Here is a 14,617-nt window from a genome sequence, read left to right as displayed (position 1 = left end):
CCGGACCTTCTCCCGTGGGGTGGGGGCTGGGCTCCCCCGTCACTACTGGGACGTCCCGGGCAGCCTGAACCCGCGTTCCTCCAGCCCCAAGATGGCCTAGGAAGCGAGTTCAGAGAGGTCTGGCAGGGGTCTCCACAGTGGGGTGGGGGCTGCGTGCTCATCCTGTCGGCTGGCCTGGAGACCCCGGCTCACCCCAGCCAGCGCCCGCTCCCCTGGCACCCCTGCTCCAGCAGGGAGGGGCTGAGGGGAATGGGAGCTGGGGGCCCCCCGCGGTGGGGACGCAGCAGCTCATGGGAGGTGCTGGTGGGGGCTGAGGTGGGGGCCCGGCCGGGGTCAGGGCTTGGGGCGGGGGCGGCCACTGTGATGAGGTTCGAAGGAGGGGGAGCCGGCCTGAGGATTGGACTTGGCCTGCTGGGCCTTCGGCCTTCATCGGGTGGCACCTGGACCCAGGCCTGTGCGAGGGGTGGACGAGGGTCGGAAGAGGGCAAGCCGCCTCCACACCGCCCAGCCCCGCTCCCTGCCTCAGTCTCTGACCCTCCGGCCACAGGGGCCCTTCGTCCCGAGCCCACCCCCACTCCCCACAACCCCGGTCCCCTCCCTGTCTCTCCTGGGCCAGATCCCCCCACGACCCCCTTCCTGCCCCTCACCCAGGCCGCCTGGCTGCCCACCCGTTGGCCGCGGTGGCCTTCCTGAGGCGGGTGGTGCTGTGTTCTCACTTGTGAGGCATCCCTGTCAGAAGCACTTAGTGTACAAATTAGCCGCGGCCTCCCGCCTCCTCCGCACGGCTCTGGGCGCTGGGCTGACTCTCCCGCCTGCCCTGGGCGCCCACCCACGACGGAGCAGCAGGTCTGGTCCCGCTGACCACCTCCTCTCCCGGGCTCCTCTCTGGGCCCCCGACCTTGACCTGGACAGGGGTGACCGCAAGGGGCGGGTGTCTGGCGGGATGTCGGGGTCTCCCACTCCAGGCCCGGCACCTGCGTCTGCCCCGACTGGCAGGGTCAGTGTCAAGAACCGTGGGGGACAGACCCAGAGTACGCACAGGCTCTGCAGCCCCCGCCCACCCCGCCCGCTGGCCGGCCTGCCACTCAGGCAGGGAAAATCGCCTGTGACAGGCCCAGGAAGGCTGGGCCCCGGGGGCCGCGGAGGGACTTGCGCAGCTCCTCTTCCAACATATGGTTGCTGCCGGCCCCGGGCGCTGCTCTGCCAGGGCAGCTCGGAAGCTGGGTGGGGGCTCTAGGTTGGGGCTCCGCGGCCTGAGCCATTCCTCCCACTCGCCTGGCCAGGCTGCTCCCTCAGTGATTGGAAAGGCCCCTGCCCCAGCTGGCATGCCTCTCATAGCGGAGAGCTCACTCCCGCTGCAGCCTCTCTTGGTGCCTCCAGAGAGCGTCCAGGAGCCTCTCCATCCCAGGGCCTGAGGCAGATGGAGGATCAGATCCCACCCCACCCCACCTCACCCCAGGGTGGCCGGCTAATCAAGCATGCAGGGAGCGCTGGCCGGGGTGACTTCCAGAGGAGGGAGCTAATTGGGGGAGGGGTGCAGTGAGCAGGTTTGGGACCAGAGGCCTCCTGGGGTCCCCGGTGCCCCGAGCCTCCCAGCCAATGCCCTTTCCCTCAGGGGGGCCCGCTCCACCCCACATCCCTGGACCAGCTTGGGCAGCACCCTCATACACTCCTTGGAGAATATCTGGGCCCTGCATGTGCCCGCCATGGGCCACACTGCCCACCCCTCAGAGGTTTATAGTGGAGTTCCCCAAACCTGCTTGCAGCCCTCTCCACACAGTCAGTCACCCAGCACCATCTCTCTGGCTCTGCTGCTCCCTCACAGACCTGCTGTGAACCTGCTGTGGCTCCCCAGTGCTCTCAGATTCACTGGACTCAGACTGGCACCCAGGGCCCTCAGGTGTGACCCTGCCCCTCTGTGGGTTTTTTGGGTTTTTAAAAATTGTTTATATGGCTGCACTGGGTCTTAGTTGTAGCATGCAGGATCTAGTTCCCTGACCAGGGCCCCCCTGCGTGGGGAGCTCAGAGTCTTAACCACTGGACCACCAGGGAAGTCCCAACCCTGCCCCTTTGGACCAAGCCGTGGGTCCCTGAGGCCACCTCAGATGGGCAAGGAGAAGGAAGTGCCAAGGACAACTCACACTGGCCTGTGGAGGGGCCCTCAGACACTCTGGGGGCTGCCATGTGTCCCAGAGCTCATCAGCGAGAGGGTGAACATGAGCCGTGGCCATCATCCTGCATGGCACTGACCCCTCCCAGGGGCTCCCAAACCCTGCCTAGAGGCTCTACCACCGTCCCTCTACCCACGGGGCAAGCAGAGGCTGGCCCAGCCCCGACAGCTGTCCTGGTGAGGCCGTGTGTGGACACTGAGGGGAGGAGACAGACCTGCCCTGGGCACTGCACCGCCGTCCCCCTGCCTTCCCTGGACCCACTGTCTGTCCAGCCCACGTGCCCCTGGCGCACAAGTACCAGCATTAATGGAGGTGACAGGCGGGCGGCCTTGGGCAAGCAGGCAGAGGATGTTAATGGCCACAATGCCTCTGGCTGGGGGCAGAGAGAGGGGCTGCATGTCCCCACCCCACCCTGCACCAGGACAAGCTGAGGAGAGAAGACTGCTCCCTAGGACCCCACTGGTGCCAGAAGCACCCAGAGACCAGGTCTTCCACCATCCAATCTGCAGACAAGGGGACTGATGCCAAGGAGCCTGGGCAGGGGTTTCAGGGCTCAGGTCACATGGGGGACCAAGCCCCAAAGCTCGGGGATCCCTGACACTGCCTCAGGGAGCAGGGGCCACCTCCCTGCGCCCAAGCTTTCCCCAACATGTTGCAGGGTGGGGTCCAGTGGGTGGGTCATGACCTACCACCACGCCCCACTCCTTGGTGGAAAGTGGGACAGGCCCCAGGCACACTGTGCCAGCTGTGAGGGAGCAGATGTGCCTGGGAGTGCCTCAGGCAGACAGCACAGGGGCACAGGGGCTGGCACTGCTGTCCGGCCTCGCCTGGCTGCAGACCGGCAGTCAGTGCACCTGATGGGCTGACCTGACTCGCACCCCCGTGTACAGGCCATTAGGCTGCAGCCATGGCCAAGCTCTCGGGACCCCTGGGGCAAGTTCAGGGCCCACCTGCACCCCTGGCAAGACCCCTCCTGGAAGCCCAGTCGTGCCTCTCAGGTGCTGAGCCCCTTGGAGATGCCGACACCTCTCCTCCCACCCAGACTTCTGGAAAGGCCCATCCACAGAAGCGGCCTCCACGGCTTCTTCTGAGCTGCCCTCCCTGGACTCCTGCTTTTCCCAACATGCTGTGAGGCCTGGCCTTCTCCCCCCTCTCCGGTGCTCCTTGGTCACCTGGCTTCACTGGGCTGTCCCCTCCGTACCCTGAGAGGCCCCTCCCTTCCCTTGGAGGACGGTAACACCCTCCAACCTGCCCGCCCCCTGTGCTGGCAGCATGGCTTCCCCAGACCCTCAGAGGAGTCAGCAGTGCAGGGCCAGGAAGCACAGAGCCGTCCCTGAGACCCCCACCCCCACTGGCTCAGGGTGACCTGTGCCCCCTGCCCTCTCTGGGCAGTGCCCAAGATAGGGGCCTGGGCCCGGCTGAGTATGTCCGGAGTGGGGTCTGTGTGCAGAAGGAGCAGGTCTCCCGGCCCCCACTCTCCACAGGGCTGCTGGCGTGACGACCGCTCAAGCTGTCTCCCGGCCTGGGGCTGCCTGCACGGTCAGCTGGTCAGCTGGGCCAGGCCAGGCGGGCAGAAAGGAAAAGGCTGGTGGGCTCTGCCACCCACAGCAGTCCTCCAGGCCCCCGCTCTGCCCTGTGGACTTTATGGGGAGAAATGGGGTCCCCCAGGTTGTGTCAGAGAAGGTGGCACTAAGCAGTCACCCTCACATCAGTGTCCTTGCACTGGGCACCCCCAGGACATGGCACCCTGCTCCTTACAGATGTCTGTCGTGGCTGACCAGAGCCCCAACAACTGGGCCATAGCCTCTCACCCTCCTGCACAGCTGGGGAAACTGAGGCCAGGTTCACAGGGCCCAGGAGGCACTAGACTCTGGACCTAGTGTTCTCCATCCCACAGACCCCTACTGGATACTCCTTTTTTCTCCAAAGCACCCCAGCCCCCCAAGCTGAGCTTGAGATACCCCAGGAGCCTGTAGCTGAGCCTACAGGGAAGGCCAAGTAGACACGGGGACCTCTGTGCCTCCACAGAGTGGGCCTGGGGCAGCACACACCCCTCCGACGGCAGACCCCACCCCGTGCCTGAGATGGCACACCGCTCATCTCTGGGTTAAGTCACCTTCCCCTGAACAAAGGCAAAAATTTCTTGAGAAACGTGACTGGCCTGTCTTGAGTATCTGTGTCCACTTCTGGAATGGTCCTGGCTGATCAGATGAACTTCCGCTAGGACCCAGCTGAGAAGTGGGCTCCCTGTTAAGTCTGGACAGTTTGGGGATCAACATGGAGTCTAGTACCCTGGGAGGTGGGACTGGGAGCAGCTCTGGCCATGAGGACATTAGGGGCGGGAGTTTTCTGGTGGGCCCTTTCCCAGGCCCCGCCTCATTCACCCGGGTCCTCCCAGGAGGGACAGCCAGTGGAGAGGAGTCCTGCCAACAGCAGGCAGATGCAGCCCTCCTTGGGTACCTGCCAGGGGAGTGAGGAGTAGGGGCTGGGGGGTGATGCTTCTAGAAAGGGGGAGTGAGTGCATGTGACCCTCTTTCTGAGCCGGTGGCCGTCAGTGGGCAGGACAGAGGTTTGGGGGTGCAGACCCATTCAGCATCCTGTTTGGAGAAGAGGGAAGGGTACTGCAGGCAAGTCTTGGCCAGAAAAGGAGGCTTGCTCCGCCGTGTGTGCTGGGCTCTGCTGCCGGCTCTCTGCTGCAGCCCTCCCCGAGCTAAGTTCTGTCCCCTCTCGGGCTGGGCTGCAGCCCTCCCCAGGCTGGCTCTGTTCTCCAAGGTCCCCCTGTCCCGGGGCTCAGCCCAGAGGCCCTGGCTCAGGCGGAGGGGCTGTCAGGGGCCAGAGCCCTGCCCTGACGGATGAGTGCTGACGGCCCCACTCCCTGCGTCCTCGGCCGCTGACACCCCATCACACTGCTGCGGGGACCCCGGGAGACCTGGCTGCCTCTGCGCACCCCCGCGGCAGCCTGCAGGCGACGGGGGCGGGGACGGTGCCAGGAGCCCCTCATTCGGCAACACACCTGCGTCTCCACTCTCGGCTCCGCCGCGACGCTACCCGTCCCTGCCCTGCTCTGGTGGCGCCACTGGTGTCACCGGCCACGGCTCCATCCAGGAGTTGTCGGCGCGGCGGCGACTGCTGAGCGGGTCCCGGGCGCGCGAGGCCGGTGAGTGCGCGGAGGGGGCGACTGTGGGCAGGGAAGTGGGAGAGACGGGGGGGTGCACCTGAGGTGGCCGGTGGGAGACCGCTTACGGCGCTCGCGCCCCCACCCCCACCGCGAGCCCGGGTCGGAGGTCGCTGCGCCCCCCGGAGCCCGGCGCCGTGGCGCACGCGCGGCCGCTCCCGCCGCCAACTTCTGTAGGTGCGAGTCGGCGTCGGGGGGACGCGGTCCGTGGCGGAGGCTTCGGGGACTCGCTGCCTAGTGAGTGACCGCAGACCGCGTGGGGGCCGCTCCTCAGTTTCCCAGGCCGGAGTCCGAGTTGCGCCCCGAGAGCTTGTGCGGGTCCCGCGGGGTGCGGGGTCGCGGCAGGCGCCGGGCGGGGAGGGGCGCCGGGCGGGGCGGGAAGTTCCCGCGGGGTCCCGGGGCCACGCGCTGACTTATCGGGGCGCCGCAGGTTCTGCTCCGTCCGGGGCGCAGGTACGGCGGGCACGGGGCGGCGGCGGGTCGGAAGTTTGGGGGCTGCGCGGGGCCCGGCAGGGCGTGAGGGGCGCCGGGGTGGCGGGACGCCAAGCTTGTCGGGGCGCGGGCGGGGCAACCCCAGTCCCCACGTCCCCCACTTAGCGGCGTCCAGGCTCGGCGCACCGGGACCATCAGGGCGCAGCAGCCCCATCCTTGTAGGAGGGCGCCCTCCGGGCTCGGCTGTGGAGGGAAGGGGGGAGGGAGTTGGGGTCTCGACTTCAGCCGAGGAGGAGCCTGGTCACCTCCTCTGCACCACGCCCTGTGGGGTGCTCCCAAGTCCCAAGGGCGCCAGCCGGGATGGGTGAGCTATAATCAATCCCCTGGTGGCTGGTGGTGGCTCCAAGCACTGGGTGCCCCCTCTCCCACCCTGGGGTGAGGCCTCCTGCGCCTGGCCTGCCACCAGTTCTGCCCCAGACAGGGAAAGGTTAGTGGGACCAGGTGTATGCGCAGGCACACTGCGGGTGCAGGCCGCCCTGGGCACACGCACCCAGTCACGGGTTGGGACACATGTGCGAATGAATGTGCCTTTGGGGGTGTGTGCTGCTGTCTGGGGGTGTCTTCTGCTTGTGCACAAGCACGCTGGGCAGGTGCCAGGTGTTCTCTGGGCCCCTGTGGGGTCAGCAGGTGCTGAGATGGCTCCCAACCAAGCCCCCCCCACCCCAAGCCAGGTGACTGATCTGAAGCGGGAGCACAGGAGGGGCCCCTCGCCCCCTTAGTCCAGAGGCCTAGGAGGAGCCCCCCCAGTTCAGGGGTCTGGCTGGTAAGTGGGGTGGGTGGTGGCACGAGGCAGCACAGCTGTGTGGCTCCCAGGGCTGGGTGATCGATGGCCCCAGCACAGCCGCCTCCATCTCCAGAGCACACACACCCATTTGTCATCTGTATCTTGGGGGGGGTGGGGGGCAGGGATGGGGCCTGCCTCTGCACCCACCACCAAGTCCAGGGAGTGTCTGCAGCCCCTAAGGGAGCCCCAGTTCCTCTCCTGGGCACAGCCGCCTCCTCCCAACCATGCACTCCTCTTGGAGCCCTGTCCCCTCCCCGATGTGGACATCCCTGCACAAGCTAGTCACTTAGCCTCTGCTCACCCTGCCCTCCACACTCTAGCCATGGCCATGCCAACCCCACCTCCACAGGGCCCATCTGGACAGGCAGCCCTCTCCACCCCTGTGGCTGTTTCCATAATGGGGGTGCCCATCCAGTGTTTGGGGGCAGCAGACATGACTGCCTGCCATGTACAGAGCCCGAAGGCCAGTGGGGAGGACGGCCTGCTCCCAAAGGCTGCCCAGCTACCCCAGCCCTGCCCTGCTCAGTGCCCTGGCCGTCCCTGAACCCCGGGAGCAGGGCAAGTGTACATGTGTCTACATCCGTGAGTGACTGTGACCCTGTGTGTCCTCGGGTGTGCGTGTGTGTGTGTGCATGCGCCCTGTGCCTGTTCACACCCCGGCCGTGCCGAGTGCATTCATGTGTACAGTGACCCCGTCCACTCTGAGTGGAGTGTGAGCCTCGTGTGCCTGGGCCCCTTGCATTTTGGTGGCCGCCCTGCTCTCTGTTCCGAGTCAGCCCAGCCGTGCAGAGGTGGTCCCTCCAGGCGCTGAGTGAGGAGGGCTCAGCGGGAGCTGTACGCTTGTGTGCACACACTCGCTGAGCACCCGGCTGAGGCGCACACTGGGGCGGTGGACAGCCCAGGTGGCAGCCCAGATGGAGTGCAGAGCGGCTTCTGAGCAAGCGTGCGGGGGCATGGGGAGAGGAGGGTCTTGGCCAAGCTCGGCCGCTGCAGGCTCGGCTGCCGACCTGCCGGCAGCCACCCAGATGGAGCCAGGCTGAGCAGGTGGCTGTGCCGTGAGGCCATGCTGGACATCCACGCCCCCCAGCCTGGCCTATGCAAGGCTGGCCCCTTCAGAGACCACAGTGCCCACCCGACGCCCTGCAGAGCAGGGACACTGTGTAAACAGGCGCTCAGAACCTCTGCTGGTTTCTCATCTCACGGCTCTTATCCTGGCTTTCCCGCGGGCAGGAAAGTCTCTGGAGGGGTTAAGACAAGGAAGGGCCGTGTCCCCAGGAGTGAGTCTGGTCATACTTGGCTTCCTCCAGTCACTCACCCAGTGCCCGTGGGGTAGACGGAGACCCGGGCTCTGCTGGTGTGGGGGAGATGGGCGTGGATGGAATCACACCAGAAATGGGCCTGCTGGGGACTGGCCAGGCCTGAGGGGAGAGATGCGTGTAGGGTCAACCAATAAAGTACAGGACTTAAGCTTTAATTTCGGATGAACAACAAATAATTTTTTTAGTGCACATTCCAAATATTGGCTAGGTCATACTTATACTAAAAAAGTATTTCCCGTTTACCCGAGTCCCATTTACCTGGGCATCCTGCATTTTTTCTGCCGTGTGTCTGCTGACCCTACAGAGAGTGAGGCAGGGAGGCCACTTCTGCTGGCAGAGGCCAGGGAGGGGGAGGGGGCGGGTGCCGGTGCCTGGATGCTTAGCCTTGAGCTGTGACGGAGGGGAGGGGGCATCGGCCGGGGCGGCTGGCAATGACCGAGGCCCTGTCCGCAGGTGGCCATGGGGCCGGGGCTTGCCCGTTAGCAGCTGCCATGTCCGGAGAGGCAGGCTCATGCCGCCTGGGCCCCGGGGCACGGGCCCGGGCGAGGAAGCCTAAGAAGCCACACTATATCCCACGGCCCTGGGGCAAACCCTACAACTACAAGTGCTTCCAGTGCCCTTTCACCTGCCTGGAGAAGTCCCACCTCTACAACCACATGAAGTACAGCCTCTGTAAGGACTCCCTCTCCCTCCTGCTGGACTCCCCCGACTGGGCCTGCCGCCGGGCATCGGCCGCGTCCCGGCCACGTGCACCCACCCCAGGCCACCCCGCGGATTCCTCGGACCCCATGGACCCCAGCGGCCGGCCCCAAGGAGCGCTGGACGCTCCCGCCACGCCCGACCACATGGTCACCGATGTCCTCTCCCTGCGCCGCTGGGTTGGGGGCCCCAGGCCAGGGGCCGAGGGGTCCCCAGAGACACTGCTCCCTGAGGCCAGGGAGTCCCAGAAGGGTGCGAGCCTCGGTGGCCTCCTGGCCGAGTCGTGGAAGCCGGGGAGGGGTGGGGGCCCGAGGAGCACGTCCGGGGTGGACGTGCCTGCCACGGGCCCTGAGAGCAGTGTCCCCTGCTACCCCCCGCCCACCCCCGGGGAGTTCCCTGAGGCCCAGAGCCTCCACCTGTCCCTGCTGGGCGTCAACTACCCTCTCGGCCCGGGCCTCTTTTCCTACCTGGGGCCCTCCCTGGCCGCTGCCGCCCACGTGCCCTTCCTGGCCTCAGCCAGCCCCCTACTGCCCCCGGCCACTGCCTTCCCTGCCCCACAGCCCCCAGAGCGCCCGGCCCTGGTCCCTCGCCTGTACTACCCCCTGCTCCTGGAGCACAGCCTGGGGCTACCGGCAGGCAAGACTGCCCTTGCCAAGCCCTCCGCCCCCCCCAAAGGGCCCCCCGAGACTCTGGTCCCTGGGCTGCTGAAGTTGCCAGTGCCTGGGCTGGGTGGGCCCTGGCCCCGTGGTGCTCTCAGGGACCCGGGGAAGGAGGGGGGGGCTGGAGCGGGCTGCCCAGAGCGACCCCAAGAGGAAGCTGGCCCTGGGAGGCAGGCCAGAAGCCCCACAGGACCCCTGCAGCAGGATGAAATTCAGTTCCCAGAGCAGGTGGGTGTCAGGGGCCCCAGTCGTGGGGGTGTTAGGAGAGGTGGGAAGAGGGCTGGGGGGGAGGGTGGCTGGGCCCCCAGCTGGAGCTCAGTCACCAGGAATAGGGGCTTCAGGCCGCAGAGGGGAGACTGAGACCAGAGAGCCAAACTGTCCTTCCTTCTGGGGTTCCGAGGCCCTAGGCCAGGGTGCCAGGCTGGACAGGGGCGTGAAGGGGGTGGGGCACTGTGTGCGCAGCACAGCCTCCTGACTGGCTTCTGCCCCCCAGCCTGAGGACCGGCTCCTCCGTGATGCTGTGGCCTGAGGACAAGGAGCTAAGTGACCTTGAGAGCCCGGGTCCTGCGGCCCCCCTGCCCCAGCAACCGCTGGGCCTGTTGCTGGGGGGCCCTGGGCACATGGGCGAGGACCTGACTCGGGCCCTTGGTGACTGTGCCAGGGTGGAACAGCGCCTGGGCCAGTTGGCGCCTGCTGGGGGCCTGGCCCCGCGGCCTCTGCGGGAGCAGCTGGGGAAGATCCGCCGGGAGCTGCTCACCATCCACCAGGCGCTGGAGCGGGCCGTGCGGCCACCTGACACTCCCCTCGACCTCTCTGTGAAACGGGCACCCACCAAGGGGCATGAGGTGCCCCCAGGGCTCTGGGGGCAGCCGGAGCTGGGCCCCATGCTGGTCCGGGGGACCCCCAAGCCACCCGGCATGCTGGCAGCCCAGCCTCTGTCCAGCCACACCACCAAGTGTGAGGCTGACTCCAGTGTCCCTCCACCGGGTCTTCCCCTCCAGGCCCCAGAGGACCCTGTCCTTCCTGGCAGCTGGGGCACCCGTGGTGGGCCTGGGGGCTCCTGGCCCCCTGAGTCTGTCCCTGGCCTGCAGAACCCCACGGGTGCCGAGGTCTGACCACAGCCCCTGCTGCCATCTCTGTCCTTAACAGACAGGGGCCCTTCTCCAACCCCATGCCTGCTGCCTGGCCCCACACCTGCCCCAGCATGCCCGTGGACAGACCCCACCCGCCATGGCCATACCCGTCTCTGGGGCCACACAAGTACAGCAGAGGGTCATGGCTCTTTAGTGATCACAGTTGTGAACATTAAAATGGAAACCACCTTCACACCCCGTCTGGGCCTCCTTCATCCCTCGCTGGTCTAGCGTCACCTTCTGCAGAGATGTCCCCAGACTGAGCGTCAGGGGGGCAGTGTCCAGACCTCCTCTTGTGGACTGGGCCCTCCCTGGGGGGCCGGAGTCTGGGGAGAGAGTGGGGAGCTTTCTATGGGGGGGGCAGAGTGGGGCGGGGGGAGGCAGGTAGGTGTGCACGGTCTCAGCCCTGGTCAGGCCTGTGTTTCTGCACATGGGCTGTGGGCAGGGACCCCTGGACATGCTTCAGCCCCCATCTGGCAGGACAGGCCTAATGTCAGATTCATGCAGGAGGCCGCTCCCTCTGTGGTTCAACGGTGCCCCCACATTCTGTGGCCCAGGGCTGTTCGCCCAGCGTGGCCTCCGCTGGGCCCCTGCCAGCCCCTGCAGCCACGATAGGCATCGGTGGCCTTCACAGCTCGCTGCCTCCCTCCCAGCGCGACCAGACTTGGCTTTTCCCACAGGCGGGGGTGGGGGGTGGGGGGCAGGCGGGGAGGGGTGCCCGGGGGACCCTCAGCCCCAGCGAATCACTTCTGTTCCTGGGAGCTGGCCGCACCTCCACGCCCACCCAGCAATGGCCCCAGGGAGGGCAGTTCCTGCCTGTGCCTGGCTCCCCACGCTGGGCCAGCCGGGTTGGGGCCAGTCGGATCAGGACCTGCGGCCGCCCCATTAACCGCACCGGTAGCAGATAGCATCGCCGCCCGCCCCTCCGCAGTGTCCAGAGCTGGGGTGCAGGCGGTCAGGTAGGGAGTGCTGTGGGTCACAGACACGGCTGACCCCCACCTTCCAGGGGCTTCCTGGAGGGGCTGTGGGCTGAGTCAGGCGGTGTCTGGAGAATCCCCAGGTCCTGAGTCTGAGGGAGACCCACCCCACCTTGACCTCCCGTTAGCACCCCTACCTGGCTACTGCACCCCGACTTCTTATCACCCAATGGACAGACATAAGCCTGACCCTGCTGGCAGGCTGGTGCAGGAACAGGATCAGAGAGACAGGACCCAACCTGTCTAGTCTGTGGGGGTGCAAGATGCAGCCCCTGGAGGCCCCCGCCCTGGACTCTGGTGAGTGACCCAGCCAGCAGGTTGGGGGCACAGCCCCTTCCCCCAGGTCCTGAGATTTCAGTCCTGCTGGAGGACGGAGGCGGTGCTGTCTCCTGAGACAGCAGGTGGTGGAGGCCCTGGGCCCCCTGGGGAGGGTGGGCTGAGAGGACCGTGAGTGCAACCAGCTGTGCAGGGGCAGCGTGAAGAATGTCCCAGAGGCCAGAGTAAAGGCCCCGAGGCAGGAATGTGGCAGCACTGGAAGGTACGTGGTGGGGTCAGCAGCTGAGTGATTGGACTCCTTAGAGCTTCCTTGGGTGCTGCTCAAAGGTGGCCCAGCCAGAGCTCTGCCTCCCTGCCCCCCTTCCCCCCTTCCCCCCCTCCTCTGCCAGGTGGCTCCTCCCACCCCCTCAGGCTCTGGTTTCCAACAACAGAGCACGAGCCCCCCCAGGTAGGAGACCCCTCCCCACAGCCAGAGAGGCCTAGGAAAGGACTCCTGCTTCACCCCTCAGGAGTTGGAAGTCTCCAAGGGCTGTGTGGGGCAATGGGCAGGGGCTTGGGCTGCCCCCAACAAGGGCCACTTTCCCTGTCTGGAGAAAAGGTTCCATGGGCGGAGGCGTTTGAGAAACACTGCTCATCTGTCACCCCTCCCCCCACCTCGGACACCTAGATGCCCCTGAGCTCATTCCGGCCTCAGAACAAAACCCACAGCAGCCCTCCTGGGTCATGTGTCTCCCAGAATTGTGTTCAGGGACCGCATCTGGGAAAATAGGGCCCAGAAGCACGGCTGGAAGTCGGGACCTGGTGGAACAGAGTCAAATTTGTAAAACAGGAGGAACCAGCACCGCCGGGAAGTGTGCAGGGGGTCCGCTGTCACACTGCTTGGCACATGGTGGGGTGTCGTTTCTTTTGCAGCCCCAAACTTGGCCCAGTTGGAGGACTGGCTCAGAGAGGCTGAGGCTGTGATGTCCGCCTACCGGCCAGCTCTCTGGCCTCCTACCCTGACCTCCTGGGCCTCCCCCACCAGCAGGTCAGCCACGTCCCAGGGACCACGCCTCACACTGGACCTGCCTGGAGACCCCACTCACTCCTGGTGGCCCCGGCTGCTTGGGTGGATCCCAGTGCCCGCAGGGGCTGGGGCCTGCACTGCTCCCCAGATGGCCTGCTCTTCCTGACGGCTGGGACTGCACCCTGCATCCACGTGCTGGACCTCTAGGGACGCTCCATCTGCCACCTGCCCTGCCTTGTGCCAGGGGCCAGGGCCTTCGTGACGGAGGACGTGGCTGTGACAGCTGCTGGGCTCGTGGTGATCAGTGACCTGGTCCACAGGGCGGTCCGTGTGCTGCAGCACACCGTCCGAGCCCCTCAAGGCCGCTGGGTGACAGTGGGCACGTTCTTGGCCCCCAGGGGGCTAGCTGTGGACACCCTTGACCACCTCTTGGTGACAGACTACGTGCCCGGGGCTGTGCACAGCTTCACACTGGGCCCTGCCTTGGAGCCACTGGCCCCCGCCTCCATGCTGGGCCTGGAGGGCCCCTGCTGGGTGGGTCTGGGGCCCGATGGGGGCCTGGCTGTGAGCAAGGAGTTTGGGGACGTGTGGCTGTTTGGCAGTGCCCGCCAGCCCCTGTGCTCCCTGGGGGACCTGACTGGGTACCACTTTGGCAGCCCAGCAGGCGTGTGCACCGACGTAGCGGGCAGTGTCATTGTGGCGGACGAGCAGCGGCACCAGGTGACCCTGTTCCCCTGGGCCAGGGCGCCCATCTGCCTGGTGTCCGAGGGGCTGAGGTGGCCCCTGGGTGTGGCCTGTGTGCCCCAGGGCCAGCTCATGGTGGCGGATGCAGAGGACGGCTACATCAAAGTGTACCAGTCCTACTTGGAATTCGCCTGATCCGGTGGGCTTGAACGGGAGCAGCCCCTCACTGTGCATGGGTCCAGCCCCCGGAGTTTGGACCATGACAGGAGGAATGTTCAGGGTTTGCAGGGTCCTCCAGGGCTGCTGGCCATGCCTTCCTGACCTTGTACATTTGCTGACACTCCTGAGCACTGCTGTCGGGCCCGGGCCTGGCCTCCTGTCTTCCTCCTGGAGAGGATTCAGACTTGGTCCACAGCCTGGATCAGCTGCCTCCCAGCCTCCAAGGCCCAAGAGGCCTGCGCTTTGGGGCTGGCAGCTGAAGCCTGGAGATCTTCAGCGTGTTGGGCCAGCTACCAGCACTTACCCAGGCAGGATCTCCCACCAGGTGCCGCAGCCCCAGCCTCCTAATCAGACAGAGGCAGGCAGGGAGGGTGTGACTGGGCGGGCAGGGCCGGGCTGGGCTGGGCTGGGCAGCCTGGGCAGGGGCGCGGCCCTGCACTGTCCACCATTTTCAGAGGTGCCCCAGGTGCCAAGCCTCCTGAAGCTTCTCTGGGCCCAGCTGAGGTAAGGGGGGAGCAGAGGAGGGGCCCCACCCAGAGGTGCCCTGGGGTGACACATGGCTGGGTTGGAAGCCTCCATGCTCCTGGTCCACTTCTCCCATGTGACACTGTCTGAGCCTTCATTTTCTCCACTGCAAATGAGGATCAAACAGCTCCAAGCTCATGGGTGGGGTTGCTGGGAGAGTTCCGGGCAGTGGTCAAGTGCAGAAGAGCCTTCCTGTGAGGACAGACTCCTGCTGCTTAAAAATAGCAGGAAAATGAGGCCGGAAGGGGTAAGGGGTGTGTGGGATTACTCTGAGTCAGGAGCCCAGCCAGGCTCCTAGTTCCAGTGGGTGGTCTTCAGGGGAAAGGGCCAGTGCCTAGTCCTGCCCCTGGGGGCTGGTGAGGGGATGGTCTCAGGGGTCTGTGGTTTAGGCCATTGCCTGACAAGGTCCCCTCCATATGTCCCAGCCCCTGCAAAGGTGGGGCAGTATTAAGTGGGTCAGTGTAAGGAAGTGTGTGGGGCAGGTGCTCTGTAAACTTT

The 14,617-nt window shown here is 66.0% G+C and overlaps 2 protein-coding genes across 2 annotated transcripts; both read left to right on the top strand.

The window, feature by feature from the left end:
- Positions 1-8,432: 8,432 nt before the first annotated feature.
- On the top strand, positions 8,433-10,414 carry PRR35 (proline rich 35). The gene is given in 3 exon segments (XM_027118317.1): positions 8,433-9,413; positions 9,415-9,527; positions 9,793-10,414. Coding segments are annotated over 3 exon segments (1,716 nt in total).
- Positions 10,415-13,168: 2,754 nt separating this feature from the next.
- NHLRC4 (NHL repeat containing 4) lies at positions 13,169-13,570 on the top strand. Its single transcript, XM_027118374.1, has one exon. It carries the CDS (start codon positions 13,199-13,201, stop codon positions 13,568-13,570), a length of 372 nt encoding a protein of 123 aa, XP_026974175.1. The 5' UTR covers positions 13,169-13,198.
- Positions 13,571-14,617: the final 1,047 nt, after the last annotated feature.

Source organism: Aethalodelphis obliquidens, unplaced genomic scaffold (genome assembly GCF_003676395.1).
Source record: "Aethalodelphis obliquidens isolate GAN/ISIS:26980383/991018 unplaced genomic scaffold, ASM367639v1 scaffold18, whole genome shotgun sequence".
NCBI lineage: Eukaryota > Metazoa > Chordata > Mammalia > Artiodactyla > Delphinidae > Aethalodelphis > Aethalodelphis obliquidens.
The sequence above is the reverse complement of the archived record's forward strand: the minus strand, read 5'-3'. Positions and strand labels throughout refer to the sequence as shown.

Excerpts from the sequence above, each read along its gene's own strand:
- NHLRC4 (XM_027118374.1), top strand. The coding sequence starts at position 13,199 with ATGCTGGGCCTGGAGGGCCCCTGCTGGGTGGGTCTGGGGCCCGATGGG.